This window comes from Salminus brasiliensis, chromosome 6 (assembly GCF_030463535.1).
Source record: "Salminus brasiliensis chromosome 6, fSalBra1.hap2, whole genome shotgun sequence".
NCBI classification, from domain to species: domain Eukaryota; kingdom Metazoa; phylum Chordata; class Actinopteri; order Characiformes; family Bryconidae; genus Salminus; species Salminus brasiliensis.
The window spans coordinates 7,151,868-7,167,473 of NC_132883.1; the positions used below are offsets into that span (position 1 = coordinate 7,151,868).

General features: G+C 41.8%; 1 protein-coding gene across 1 annotated transcript; it reads right to left on the reverse strand.

Annotated features, from left to right (window-relative positions):
* Positions 1-315: 315 nt before the first annotated feature.
* On the reverse strand, positions 316-14,334 carry plekha2 (pleckstrin homology domain containing A2). Its single transcript, XM_072681461.1, has 12 exons — positions 13,686-14,334; positions 11,407-11,550; positions 11,190-11,246; positions 9,341-9,389; positions 7,811-7,908; positions 5,633-5,764; positions 5,407-5,523; positions 5,253-5,321; positions 5,087-5,157; positions 3,824-3,887; positions 2,954-3,031; positions 316-1,077 (listed from the first exon to the last, which is right to left on the reverse strand). Exons 2-12 carry the CDS (start codon positions 11,545-11,547, stop codon positions 793-795), a joined length of 1,161 nt encoding a protein of 386 aa, XP_072537562.1. The 5' UTR covers positions 11,548-11,550; positions 13,686-14,334; the 3' UTR covers positions 316-792.
* Between the last annotated feature and the right edge of the window lie 1,272 nt (positions 14,335-15,606).

The window sequence follows — 15,606 nt, forward strand, 5'->3', positions numbered from 1 at the left end:
TTACAAAACCAGTGGGTCTACCTCAGCATACACTCCTGAGCTCCCTGTTTTACTTACATGCACAGCACATCCATCACTGCTCTTTTACATTTACTGTTAGTATAATAACTTCGTTCTAATCTAATCCCCCAGTCTTCATGAACACATTTTTGGATTTATTGTCTTTGTACTTATTGCCTAAGCACCCTGTCTCGTGTTTTGTCTATTGTCCTTGCACTACTGTATGTCCTACCTATTCTGCAGCAGAGACTTGGCCTAACAGTGTTTGATTGAGCTGAACTGAATAAAGCATCACCAGGTTGACATTTTTCCCTCAATCATATTTTATTCATATTATTTAGCGACAGCAGCATTTACGCACATTTAAAAAGTACAGTTAAATCACGAACACACTTCAACAGTTTGTATGAACCTTGCAACATCTTCAAGTATGTGCCATACGGGTTAAGTTGTGGAGCAAAGTCAAAATGCATAGTCAGTCGTACACAAAAAAACACCAGTCTCTGGAACTGGACTTCACTTCTTTTTTTTTCTTCTTCCACATAAAGCACTTTTCCTCCCAGCACCATTCACAAACCTGTGCAGCCTTAACAATGAGGGAATCAGCGTTTTTCTGAACAATGACTGGACCCTGTCACTCCTCGTTCTTCCTCGTCTCTCCTTCACACGTATTTTCTTATTTCTAGAAGCGTTCGTACACTGCGGACAGGCTGCAGGCCTTCATTTGAAAGTAAAGCATAATGAAATGGTTAAAATGACGTAAGTGGTGAGCAGCAGTAGCAAAGGAAACATTTAGACATCAGTGGTGCGAATATGTCTGTCCAAAGGAAAGTCTGTGTCCTTGGTCGGCTGAGGCTGGGAGTGGTGCCTCTGGCGTACTTGTGACTCCATGCTCTCGCCTGTGTGCGAGAGGGAGGGCAGGGAGGAGAAAGCGCTCTCCCTCTGGCCTTCTTCCTTTGACTGCGTCTCGTGCTTTGGGACCGGGGTCCAGGGCTGCCACGACTGAGCTGTGGAGCAGGATTTTACAAGCGGGGGTTTCCCCTGTGCGGAGAACGCAGAACCGCTGAAACGACAACTCTGTCAGAGAGAGAGAGAGAGAAGGAGAAAGTGTAAAAGAGTGTGCAAGAGAGAGAGAGAGTGTGTGTGTGAGACAGAGAGGGAGTTTGAGAGAGAGTGTGTGAGAAAGAGAGTGTGTGTGTGAGAGAGAGGGAGTTTGAGAGAGAGTGTGTGTGTGAGAGAGAGGGAGTTTGAGAGAGAGTGTGTGAGAAAGAGTGTGTGTGTGAGAGAGAGGGAGTTTGAGAGAGTGTGTGTGTGAGAGAGGGAGTTTGAGAGTGTGTGTGTGTGAGAGAGAGAGAGTGTGTGAGACAGAGGGAGTTTGAGAGAGAGTGTGTGTGAGAGAGGGAGTTTGAGAGAGAGGGTGTGTGTGAGAGAGGGAGTTTGAGAGTGGGTGTGTGAGACAGAGAGGAGGTTTGAGAGTGGGTGTGTGAGACAGAGAGGGAGTTTGAGAGAGAGTGTGTGTGAGAAACAGAGAGTGTGTGTGAGACAGAGAGGGAGTTTGAGAGAGAGTGTGTGTGTAAGAGAGGGAGTTTGAAAGAGTGTGTGTGTAAGAGAAGGAGTTTGAAAGAGTGTGTGAGAGAGAGGGAGTTTGAGAGAGTGTGTGTGAGAGAGAGAGGGAGTTTGAGAGAGAGTGTATGTGTGAGAGAGTGAGAGAGAGTAAGAGAGAATGGGTGTGTGAGAGAGACAGTGAGAGAGAGTAAGAGAGAGTGTGTGTGTGAGAGAGAGAGTGAGAGAGAGTAAGAGAGAGTGTGTGTGTGAGAGTGAGTGAGAGAGAATGGGTGTGTGTGAGAGAGAGTGAGAGAGAGTGAGAGAGAGAGAGTGAGAGAGAGTAAGAGAGAGAGTAAGAGAGAGTGTGTGTATGAGAGAGAGAGAGAGAGAGTGAGAGAGAGTAAGAGAGAGAGTGTGTGTGTGAGAGAGAGTAAGAGAGAGAGAGTGTGTGTGTGAGTGTGTGTGTGTGTGTGAGAGAGAGAGGGAGTTTGAGAGAGAGAAAAAGAGAGAGAGAGGATTAGATTATCCAAAAAGTCAAAAAGAATGTAAAAAAAGCAACCGCTTAGCAACTGTACAGCAACCACCTGAAACACCACAGTAATCTGACATAGCACAGCAACCACTTCTTAACTGCATAACAACTACTTCGGATACCTTAGCAACTGTATAGCAAAAGCATAGTAACTACTTGGAACAGCACAGCAACCACCTAGCAACCACCTAGCAAACACCACTTGGCAACAACATGGTAACCACTTAAAATAGCATAGGAACTGTTTAGCAACCACCAGGAACAGCATTGCAACCACCTAGCAACAGTCCAGGAAATCTTATGCGTATCAACTGCATAGCAATCACCATGACATCACAGCATGTGTTTTGGCAACAACATGACAACCAACAGCATACCAACTGCCTAGTAACTGCATAGCAACCACCAGGACACCACATGCAACAACATGGCAACCACTTAGAACAGCATAGCAACCACCAACTAACTGCCTAGCTACCCTCCAGGACATCATAACAAGTGCTTAATAATTACAAGCACTTGGAATAGCTTATTAATCACCTATCAACTGCATAACAACCACATTGGATATTTTGGATAGCATCTGTCTATGAACATCACAGCAATCACCTAGCAACTACTTAGCAACCATTAGAGAAAAAACTGAAAACTGGTTTGTTACTATGGTTTTTTTTTACCAGTCAGTGAAGGTCTTCATTCATGGGCAAGGTCATCATTTTTCATCAAGTGACTGTCCAGCCTTTCGCTGTATTGTTTTATTGTCTATATTTTCAATTTAGTGGATATTTATGATCACAAATTCTAATGAATTCTAATATTCTGGAGTTTGTTCATTTTACACTGAGCTGCTGTCCGTTCAGACACTGTGCACTTTACCTTTGATGGTCCTCGGAAGTCTTGGATTTTTAATGCAATATCTCTTATCCAGCCATTCATTTCCTCAGGAGTGTCTGCCTGTGTGGATAAAAAAAACCCAACATCTCAGAATTAAAGCTCTGTCACACTACGCACCCCACACCCCACAAATCTACTGCAGTTTATCAGCATCAGCTTCTGACTGGAAAATTTTTCACAAAATACTAAATATTCTTATTTTAATATAAATATAAATGTAAAATATAACTAAGTATAAATTATACATTAGTACAATACATATTAATAATAAATTAGTGATAAATTGAATAACAATACCTGATATATAATAAAATATAATAATAAACAGCAAACATGATAATGCATTTTTATTATTATATTTTATTATATATCAGACAATGTGAAACTAAATCATTTATCTTAACCCAAGTACTTTTTCCAGTGAATGAAATCTGGTAACGACTAGCAATCATTATGCAAATTATTCAGGGCTAAAGGCCCCAGCCAGCCTTTCATTCATTCTCATCATCAGTGTTTGGTTTGAAGAAATTCTTTAATCATAAAACTGATGTAAAATGACTTACTAAAACAAAGTTTCAGCGGGTAAAAATATTCAGGCATTACTTGTAAAGCAACCTCCGCGTTTACAAACATGCCTCAAATGAGTTGCTGAATGGTGTAAAAGCAGGTGTTGTTTACATCTTGCTTGACCAACGATGCATTTAAGCAGAGATCATTCAAAAACAGCTTCGCTCAAAATACATTCAGGTGCAGATCACTCACACACACAACCTCAAACGCCTCCACCAACATCTCCAGTCCGTTGTGAACTAAAATCTTAATTTAATGTTGAGGATTTTTAATTTTAGGTACCTGGATGTAGAACGTTCTTGCATTGGTGATGATCTCAAACAGGTTATCACGTGAGAGCAGCTCCCTGAAAATACAGCAAATAATTAAGATGGGAGAAAAGGATTCTTTCTCTTATTAAAGCTAAATTCTAGGATATATTCGTTTTAATGTGAGCATTCTGTAATTAAATCAGTTATACATAATATTTCTGACTAAACTCTTCAAAATAAAGGTGCTACAAAGGGTTCTTTGAGTGATGCCACAGGAGAAACACTTTTGGTTCTATAAGGAACCAGGCTTGTAAAAGAGGTGTGTGTGAAGAACCTTTAAACTAGTAAAATCCATTAAAAATGTTCAGTGAAAACATTTTTGGCACCTAAGCACATTATTAAAAAGCATTTCTCTCATTCTGAAGAAAGTAGGTGAGATCTTGTGAGCTACTCTGAAGAACAAAGCTTGGTCCCAGGTTTCTCCTGGACGCCCTGGACGTCAGAGTGTGGGTTTGTGTGGATCACCTCCATCACCAGCTCATCTGATTTGCCAACATTAAGCACTGATTTACCAAACCAGGTGTTGAGGATGGTAATTCTAAATAACACTAGACTCCCATGAGGAGAAGTTTGGAGATGTTTTAATGAATGCCCTCAAAACCACAACTTTTTCTCCCAATTTGGTACTGCCAATTAACCCACCCGTTCTAGCACTAGCAATGCTCCAAGTGCTAGGAGGGCAAGGCCTTAACTCATGTCTCCTCCGATACATGCAAAGCCAGCAACCGCCTCTTTTCAAACCGACGCCTGTGCGGCATCGTCGGGCAGCCGGACAGTGCTGGGTCCCTGGCTCCAGCTAACCAGCTAACAGATGCCTGTCCCAGCCAACATCGCTTTAAGAGAGATGAGGGGAGAGAGCTCCATCTACCCACCCGGAGGGAGAATGGCCAATTGTGCTCTCTCTCTCAGACTCCGGCCACTGATGGCAAAGAGCTTTTTTACTTCTAATTTGTACAGGTGATGTATATATCCATGCATAAATATGTACAAACACAGTAATGCAGTCATACAGATTTAAATAACAGACCCAGATATTCAGCCAGATTTCAGCAGAATTTAGGCTAATTGACTGCCCAGTCTCAGCTTGGGATTTAGTGCTTAATTTTAGGGCTGGTTATTCAGTAATGTAATATGAACAACTCAGCAAACACAATGAAACTAAAGAAGACTTGAAGGGGTTAAGAAAGGCTACTCTAGACAAGTCAAACACATGACTGGAATCTTGTCTACTCACCCTGATTTTACAAGGCACTCATGAACCTTGTGTATGTCCCTCAAGCGAATGCTGCGCAAGGGGTCTTTATCCTGCAATTAGACAGTTACACTGGTTACACTGGAGTCCACTGTACCTCTAGTTCTTCCATGAGCAGAAAAGGATCGCTGGGATTCCTGTATCTCACCGATTCATTTTTATAGTAGCTCACAGCCTGGTCATCTAAAATGAAAAATCTCCTCTTCCAGCTTTTTCTCTGAAAGGGTTCAAGAAAGAGCAGTTAGAGCCGTGCCTGTAGGATGGTCACCTCATTTCAACAGCTGAATGGTAGCACAGCCTACCACATTGCCTTGTTTGACGCAGTAGCCTGATCTCACAACGTTGGGGCGTAGACTTATGCACCTTCTCAGCGTTACATGTGAGCTCGGTTCACTAGTGAAGACATCATCTGCTTCGTTCTAGAAAACACAGAAAGCAGCGACCCAAACAGGCTCACAAACCTCTGCTATCATGTGCTCTCAAATGTCCTCAGAAAGGTAATAAAATACAAAAGCCGTTGAAAAGAACCTGTTGGACCGGTGTGTGGACGACAACACCTCCCACAATCTCCGTCTTGTAGGCCTGTCGAGATGTCGACTGAGTTTGGCTCGTCACGGTGGCGGCATCTGTGCTCTGAGCAACGGGTGATATTTTGGGAACCTGAACGTGGAACCAGAGGAACAGCACTCATTAATGCCCAGCTGTTCTCAACTTGAAGGTGGAGCTGGCACTACGAGCTATACTCTAGCGGTCAAAACTAATTGGTGACTTTCTGAAATGATCACTGCTCTACTGACCATATAGGAGCACTCTGTAGTTCTAAAACTCCCGACTGTGTCCATCTGTTTCTCTGCATACTTTGTTTGTTAGCCTCCTTTCACCCTGTTCTTCAATGCTCAGGACCCCACAGGACTGACCACCACAGAGCAGGTAGTATTTGGGTGGTGAGGCATTCTCAGCACTGCAGCAGTGACACTGACTGACATGGTGGTGGCGAGTGTGTTAGTAGTGTGTGTTGCGCTGGTGGTACGAGTGGATCAGACACAGTAGTGCTGCTGCTGGAGTCATTAAACACCTCAGTGTCACTGTGTCCAGAAATATCCAGCCAACAGCGGCGTCCTATGAGCACTGATGAAGGAACACAAACGGTGCAGCAACAGATACATAGCTTCTGTCTCTGACTTTACCTCTACAAGCTGGACCAACTAGGTAGGGGCGTCTAATAGAGTGGACAGTGAGTGGACAGACACAGTGTTTAAACACTCCAGCAGCACTGCCGTTTTTGATCCACTCGTACCTCCAGGGTAACACACACTAAAACACACTTTTTGCCACCATGTCAGTCAGTGTCACTGCAGTGCTGAAAATGCCCACCACAAAAAAACACCACACGAATAATAGCTGCTCTGTGGTTGAAGAATCAGAGGAGACTAACAACGTATGCAGAGAAACAGATGGTCTACAGATGGTCGGTTATTACAGAACTACAAAGAACTGCAAAGAACTGATTCAGAGGGCAGTGGTGGTGACAGGAACCGGGGTCACAAAGTCTACAAACAAATATGGCCAAATTGACTATTGACTATTTAAAACTAGCAGTGAACCTACACTTAAAAAATGTAGGTGCCCTAAATTATTCTTTACGAGATGCCATTGAAGAACCACCTATGGTTCTATATAAAGAACCGTGTTTGTAATAGAGGTAAAGCTGGGCAATATGACAATATTTTATCAAATTGCGATAAAGTTTGTTATCATGTTACACAATATGCTTCTATGAGTGTATCATGGATATCGTCAGTGTTTAAAGAGCACTGATAAACTGCACGTTTCATTACAAAGAGTGTAATCAGTAATCAAAAATATTGTAATAAATATCGAACATCATTAAAAATATCTTTAAATATCGTGAAATAATTTTTTTCCAGATCCCCCACCTCTAAATAGAGGTGTGTAAGTGTGTAGAACCTTTATACAGGAAAAGAACATTTACATCCAGTGAAGGTTGCTTAGACCTTTAGCATTTAGCATTCAGCTGATGCTCTTATCCATAGCGACTTGCAAGGCTACTCGTATTACAGAGGTGGGCCAGTGTAGTGTTCGGAGTCTTGCCCAACACAGCAAGACACAGCACAGTCACCAAGACTGGGAATCGAACCCCACTCTCCTATATGGTGTGGTAGCTCACTGGCAGCTAGTGGTTGAATCAATTGCACCAGACCCAGAACCACTTCTTCACATTCACAGATCTCTATTACAAACAAGGTTGTTTATGGTTCCTCTATGGTTCCTCACTGCGGTCCACAGACCTCTTACACCACACTTACACAGTCCCACAAGTTGTGCCTGCTGTTTAAATCTGAAAATGGTCTTGACATCGCCTGATCTTCCTCACTCCTCAACTCGCTTAATCTCTAGATGAGGTTCCTATAGTGTGTGGTTGTGAGCCACAAAATGAAGGGCATACACATCCATCTGGCTGCTAAGCATCAGTGTATGCCATATGTTCATCTGAGCAACTCTCATGTGCATTATATATATATATATATATATATAGAGAGAGAGAGAGAGAGAGAGAGAGAGAGAGACCTCTAGTTCTATGAACACACTTGCGCTCAGGAACAGTGTGGTAGATTGCAAACTTTCAGTACTTGTTCACAGTCACAGTAGCCTAAAGGTTCATGAGACTGAGTGTTGTTAACTCACTGTGATTTTGGTGGCCTTATTCAGTGCGATGACCCACTCCTTTAAGTCTGCCGCATCATTGGCTTGGAGGAAGTACCGTCGTGACAGTGCATTTATCACTGCAGGTAAGGTAGAATGTGTTATTCATGTCATTACAGAATAATAATTTATAATTGAGTTAATATTCAGTTATTAAAATCTTAAATAGACTCTAGATTCTAGATTAGTTATAATTACAGTTGACAGGCTGCTTTTGTTACTGTGCCTTTAAGACTGTTGTATGTAAACAATCTCTGTTCTGATTAACTGCACTGTGTTCTTTTAAAATGCAGGCCATCACTGACTGGGGCTATATATATATATATATATATGACGGGGTTCATAGATTGAGAAGAGGTGGTACAGTGCAGGGAGTGTCTCATTGGATGTTAGGAAAATGGGTCACAAAGCAGATATTAATGATTGGCTAAAAGACCATAATGAGACCATAGTGTGAAGGAAGTAGCTGAATCTGCAGGTAAAGGTAAAGGTGCACGTATTTGTCACTGTACAGTGTACAGCGAAATGTGTCCTCCGCATTTAACCCATCTGGTAGTGAACACACACTCACACACACACATGTGATAGGGGCAGTGAGTACACACACACACCCAGAGCGGCGGGCAGCCAACTCCAACGCCCGGGGAGCAGAGAGGGTAAAGGGCCTTGCTCAAGGGCCCAACAGTGGCAGCTTGCCGAGCCCGGGAATCGAACCCACAACCCTGTTATCAATATCCCGGCGCTCTAACCGCTGAGCCACCACTGCCCCAGGTGTATGGAAGCATATGGTCATACGGGTCTACCAGCAGTGGCAAAAATCCCAGTCTATAAGACATTCCAGTCAGAATTGTGTCTAAAAGACGGCAGAAATGAGGAGAATTCCCTGTAGGCTGAAATTGTTGCCACTGCTGGTAGACCCGTATGACCGTATGCTTCCATACACCTGCAGCTTCAGCTACTTCCTTCACACTATGGTCTTTGGCCACGCCCAAATGCAATCACTCCTTCTTAGCCAATCATTAACATCTGCTTTGTGACCCATTGTCACACAGCCTGCAGGTATTTATAGCCCAATCATCCTTATGCAGAGCCATCTGTGGAGATTTATCATGAAATCCATTTATCATGATAAATTATTCCAGATTCATATTATGTCAAAAAGAAATTAAATTCCACAATGAAATTTCACCTACTCAGCAAACACTAAACTAAAGACACAAAACGTTTAGGGGTTACTAATATACTATATACTATATACTATTTATATAGATACTATATAAATGTGCTCACAAATCAGTCCATTAGAATTGGGCAGTATTTTGCAGTGCAGTAACTCAATATGAACTGTATGAGCGAACGTTATGACACCAATGTTTACAGTGAAAAAGTGTCCATGATATGAGCCCTTCAATAATCCTGAGACAGATTATTATGTGACTACTATTATGTGACTCATGTGTAGGTGATGTAGGTGTGGGAGTGAGGAGGGCTTGAGGGGTGACTAGCACTCACCAAAGCAGAATTCAGTCTTGGGTTTCTGCTTGATTGACACTTCGCTGACCTGTAAGCAAACGAGGAGTAAGGAAAAGACGAAAGAATTAAAATAAACATGTCTATGCAAATAAGACAGAGCTGAACAACATCCTGAACATGAATGACATTAAGGTTTTGACATGCACTTAGACCCCAAGTGACAGCAAGGCCACTCAGAGAGCATACAAACAAACATCAATTTTTAAATGTGCAGCATCAAATGCAGCAGTGTTAACTACAGTCTGGAATCAATAGTGTAAGGAATCAGGGTTTTAACACTGTAAAATGACTTAATTTCAGATGAATATATATAACGTATATATTATTGTACTTCTGTGCAATGCAATACTTAGTAGGAGGCCAAATAATTTGTAAAAAAAATAAAATAAAATGAAGATATTAAATTGAAGAAATGTCTAGACGTGCTCTCAATAATGAACAGTGCTGTAGATAAAGGTAAACTGACAGAGAACACTGCAGCACATCAGGAATCATGTTACAATCCTTTATCCTTTTTCTTACTTCTTTTACTAATTACTAATTATGTAAAGCTGCTTTGTGACGACAACAGTTGTAAAAAGCTATACAAATAAATCTGACTTGACTTGACTTGATAATAAACTGAACATACAGAAGGCCTTGTATTTGAAGCGTGGTGGTCAAATCCTGAAATAGATCAGCTGACAGAAGTAACTGTGAGTAGATAAATAATGTACATTCTTTATTTAAAGTACACAATAACTCTAAACACTTGATCTACTGGATCTACTCTAATTACTAATCTACTCTACACTGTATTTGGTATCACTGCTCACGAAATTACAGAAAAGATAGGATAATCCTTTATTAGTCCCACAGTGGGGAAATTCTCAGTGTCACAGCAGAAAAGGGGTAGCAAGACAGATGCCTAAATGTAGATAAATTACCAATATATACACAAAATAAGTAATAGAAGTAAAAAGTAATAACAATATTATTTACAGATTATTTACAGGTAATTGCAAATGACTTTTAATTGCACATGTGTGTGTGTGTGTGGGGGGGGGGGGGGGGCACATTGTATTTTTACATTGAGGGATCTCTTTTCCCTGAACATGTGTGTGTAGTTTAAGTGTGTGTGTGTGTACGTGGTCCGCTGGGAGCAGTTCTAGTTGTAGAGTCTGACGACAGCAGGAAGGAAGGACCTTTGATACTGCTCCTTCACACACTTAGGGTGAAGAAGTTATAGAAAATTATATATATAATATTATATATTAATAGTGTGATTCCAAACTTTTTAATGTTGGTGTATATTGTTGCTTTGTTTTTGCCATTTTCATTTGTTTACACAAAGTCAATCTGGTTGTTGTTCTTTACATTTTTGTCCAAATTCTGTTAAATAGTGGAATCTAATTATTTTGCATTCACTTCCACTTAAAGTTACAAATGTTTTTTCCTCCTCCAATAAAGTTGCCAGTTCAGATTTCTGCCACTGCTGGTAGACCTGTATGACCGTATGCTTCCATACACCTGCAAATTCAGCTACTTCCTTCACACTGTGGTTTTTGGCCACAGCCAAATGCAGCCAAATCTGCTTTGCAACCCATTTTCCACACATCCAATTGCACTGTACCACCACTTCTCAATCTATGAATCCTGTCACACACCATGAGCTTATATATATATGTGGCTATATATATATGTATATATATACATATATCATTTCTATTTTTTATATTCAATCATCGTCATGTAAAAGCCTCAGACATTTTGTGTGACAAACAATAATTAAGTGCATTATTTTCGGATTGATAAATCACCTGCTAACTGACTGTAACAAAAACTTTACCTTTGAAATGTAACTCAGACGCAAACTTCCAACAAAGCCTGCTCCCTCTGGTAAGTTCTGTTCCCAAGAAGAATGCAAAGTTATGCAAAACATACAAGCAGTTCTTTGGAATCAATAGCAGTCATAACAGCCTTCTTCAAAAGTTCTGCTTTTCATCAAATCTGCTGCTACTTCAATGGGCACAGGCCCTTCTGCACTACTGTGCTCTTCTAATTACCTGTGGATTGTCCATGTACCAGAAGAGAGAGTTGCGCGAGGTGTCCAGGATGAAGTAGCGCCGGTAGAACTTCCCAGTGCTCTCATTTTCCTCGATGTCCAAGAATCCACAGATGCGGTTCTGTCTGTCCAGATAAGGCATGTCCTAGAACCAGCAACAGCAGACCAACCGTTTAACTACACACTCTCACTTGCAGGACACAGGTCAAACTAACGAGCTGTTAATAGGGATCCACATGCATATTAATATTAACATATATATAACATATAATATTAACATATAATTACCAACAGGGCTACAGAAAACTACTGAATCATTTAAAGTGAGAACTATATTCTGCACAGACAGGATGAACACTGCTAATATCCAGTGGCTTCAAGTTTGTTGGTTGGACAAAACTTTTAATTTCTTCTGTTTCTTCAATTTCTTCTGATCAAACTCTTTCATTTCACTCTCTACTGGAGAGCCAGTCTCATACCGGAGCTCTTTGTTTCATCTGCATGAACGGTGTGTGTAATATTGAGAAATAAGTTATAATAAAAACCCACAGAAGGCCTCATGTTTTAAATGTGCTAGATAACTTACCACTAAATAATAATAATAATATAAATACATATTTAAATAAGTATAATAATAATGAAATACATGAATGTATTACATACTCAAATAGCTTTTTGATGCTAAAAAACAAATTTATAAAACAGAAATATGAAAAGAACTATAAAATAGTATAGTATAGTATTACATAGGTGAATGTATATGTATATATATATGCACACACATTACAGCTATTTATGTATTGGTTATATATATACATTTTGTTCTACATTATATTTTATGTTATTTCTGTAAAATTAGCAACAGTTATTAATATAATAAGTGATTCTAAACATTTAAACAGTAGCATAACTGAGCAATATTAAATATAGCATCAATCTTGCATCAATCACTGCATCCTGTGTCCTTCTAAGTGGATATATTATAAATGTCTATGTTTGTTAAATATAAAATAAAATAAATAAAATAAATCACTTATTTGTATTATTTGCATTTTTATTTGATCCCTTTTACATTCTTTAAAAATGTATTTTAAAGATAAAGATTAAAGAACTTTATAGTAGCTCTAAAATTGCCATCAGATACAGAAGCACAAAGTTTTCTGTTTTCTAATTTAAAAATCCAAAAACAGTAAAATCCTGCTCCACAGACTTACTGTGGTAATGAACCCTAGAACCCTACGCAGCTCAGCCATAACATTAAAACCACCTGCCTATTATTGGGTAGGTCCCCCTCGTGCCCCCAAAATGGCCAAAATGGACTCCACAAGACCTCCGAAGGTGTCCTGTGGTATCTGGCACCAAGACGTTAGCAGCAGATCCCTTAAATGTTGTAAGCTGTGAGGCCGGGCCTTCATGGACTGCATCAATGAGCCTTAGGCGCCCATGACCACGCTGCTGGTTTAAGGACGGCTGTCCTTTCTTGGACCACTCTTTGGTAGGTGCGGACCACTGCGCGGCGGGAACACCTGCTAATCAGGAGATGCCCCAGCCATCACAGTTTGGGTCTTGTCAAAATGGCTCAGATTCTTATGCAGGCCCGACTCATCACCTTCAAGAGCTGACTGCTCACTTGCTGCCTAACACGTAGATCCCACCTCTTGACAGGTACCGTTGTAACCTGATATTCTCATAACTCTCATAACTCTGTCTGGTTATAATGTAATGGCTGATCGGTGTACAGCACCACTCCAAGTGACCTACACCGCTCACCTGTGCGATGACTGATACTCAAATATTTATGGACCTGGCCTGCAGCTGGTTTGTGTACACTGACAATAAGCCTGCCACAGCCAGCAGCAGATCAGCTCCACCTGAGAGCTTCCCCAACCTCCAGAAGCTCACTTTATCTGCTTGTATTGTCTATGCAAAGCACTTGTAGCTGGACCTGCTCGTGTTTTAATGTCTATGGCTGTCCTGTCCTGAGCTGAGACTGCTGGTGGGGGTAAGAAGGGTGTGAACTCTGAAGCATCAGCTGCTCCCACTTACGTCCACCACAAAAACCAGGAGGTGGACAGGTTTTACGTCAGAAGCAAGGATGGTGAATATCAGGAGAAAAAAGCCTTTCAGGAGGGAGGAAGTTTCTCCTGAGCCACTAGCAGTCCACACACACACACACACACACACACACACACACGCACACATCTGCCACACCTAGTATCAGCTTCTCTGCGTTACCAGAGCTCCACAAAAAAAGCCCACTAGGGCAAAAGTCAAACTCACCGATGGTGTCCTCGTTCTGTTTGGGTCTTAGATCCTCCTTCTGCTCCTCAAAACGCGCAGAAAGCGCTCACCATGGCGGAGAGGGCTGGAGAGAGGGTGTTTCGAGCGGGAGAGGAGAGGACAGTTTGCTTTAGCGCATGATAGCTCTGACATGGATGGCTTTTCCGGGTCTCTCTGCAGTTGAGTTAAAACGAAAACCACGCATCCGGTTGTGCGCTTTTTTATGCAGAAAGAGGAACGTAAGTAGGAGCATGTGCGAAGAGGACTCAACTGACCACACATGGACACTGGCAGCACAACTTTCGGGCGACTTTCCCCCCCTACACACCACCCAGAAGCTGCCTGACTGCTGTAGACACTGTGGTGACTTTTGTGCGTTTGCGTTTTTACGCGTAGGCGCGAACAGCCATATAAGTCTATATATAGCTGTATAAAGTTCCCTTTTCTATTTTAGCAGTTCATGAAGTAACTTTACAGCACTTTAATCAGTAATGGCTGCTACTGTCTGTACAGTTCGGCTTATTTATTAACCTTATATAACCCAATGCCTTCTTTTAATCACCTAAAAACAACAACAACGACAACAACAACAACAACTACTGCTGGCGTTTGTAGCAATGCATGTACCCGCACGCAGGCAGTGCACCATATGTGAAAACATCGACATGCCCTTTCCCCTAGAGATAGTCTGCCACCCGCCCAAAGTCCAAAGACTCCGTTATAGAGAGCTAGAGAGAGAGAGAGAGAGAGAGAGAGCTAGAGAGAGAGAGAGAGAGAGAGAGAGAGAGAGAGAGAGAGAGAGCTAGAGAGAGAGAGAGAGAGAGAGAGAGAGCTAGAGAGAGAGAGAGAGAGAGAGAGAGACGCCACTTCCTTTAGAGAAAGACAAACATGCACTTGGAGGCGCTATTAGACAAACTACAACAGAGGTGGGGGTTGTTACACTGAGAAGGCAAAGTCTGTTAAACATTTGTTTGTGAGACTCTGAGGAGGCAGCAGTGTTGTTTGTAGCAGTGTGAGAAGGCAGCAGTATTGTTTGTAGCAGTGTTAGGAGGCAGCAGTGTTGTTTGTAACAGTGTGAGGAGGCAGCAGTATTGTTTGTAACAGTGTGAGGAGGCAGCAGTGTTGTTTGTAACAGTGTGAGGAGGCAGCAGTATTGTTTGTAACAGTGTGAGGAGGCAGCAGTGTTGTTTGTAACAGTGTGAGGAGGCAGCAGTATTGTTTGTAGCAGTGTGAGGAGGCAGCAGTGTTGTTTGTAGCAGTGTGAGGAGGCAGCAGTATTGTTTGTAACAGTGTGAGGAGGCAGCAGTGTTGTTTGTAACAGTGTGAGGAGGCAGCAGTGTTGTTTGTAACAGTGAGAGGAGGCAGCAGTGTTGTTTGTAACAGTGAGAGGAGGCAGCAGTATTGTTTGTAGCAGTATGAGAAGGCAGCAGTGTTGTTTTTAGCAGTGTGAGGAGGCAGTGGTAGTGTTTGTAGCAGTGTGAGAAGGCAGCAGTAAAACTACAGCAGTATAACTACAACAGTGGCAGCAGTGTGTTTGTAACTTGAGCTTGGAGACCTCATTAGGGCTTGTAGCAGTGAGAGGAGGCAGCAGTATTGTTTGTAACAGTGTGAGGAGGCAGCAGTGTTGTTTGTAACAGTGAGGGGAGGCAGCAGTATTGTTTGTAGCAGTGTGAGGAGGCAGCAGTGTTGTTTGTAACTGTGTCAGGGGGCAGCAGTATTGTTTGTAGCAGTGTGAGGAGGCAGTGGTAGTGTTAAACTGTGTTAGGAGGCAGCAGTGTTGTTTGTAGCAGTGAGAGGAGGCAGCAATATTGTTTGTAGCAGTGGGAGGAGGCAGCAATATTGTTTGTAGCAGTGAGAGGAGGCAGCAGTATTGTTTGTAACTGTGTGAGGATGCAGGGGAAGTGTTTAACTGTGTGAGGAT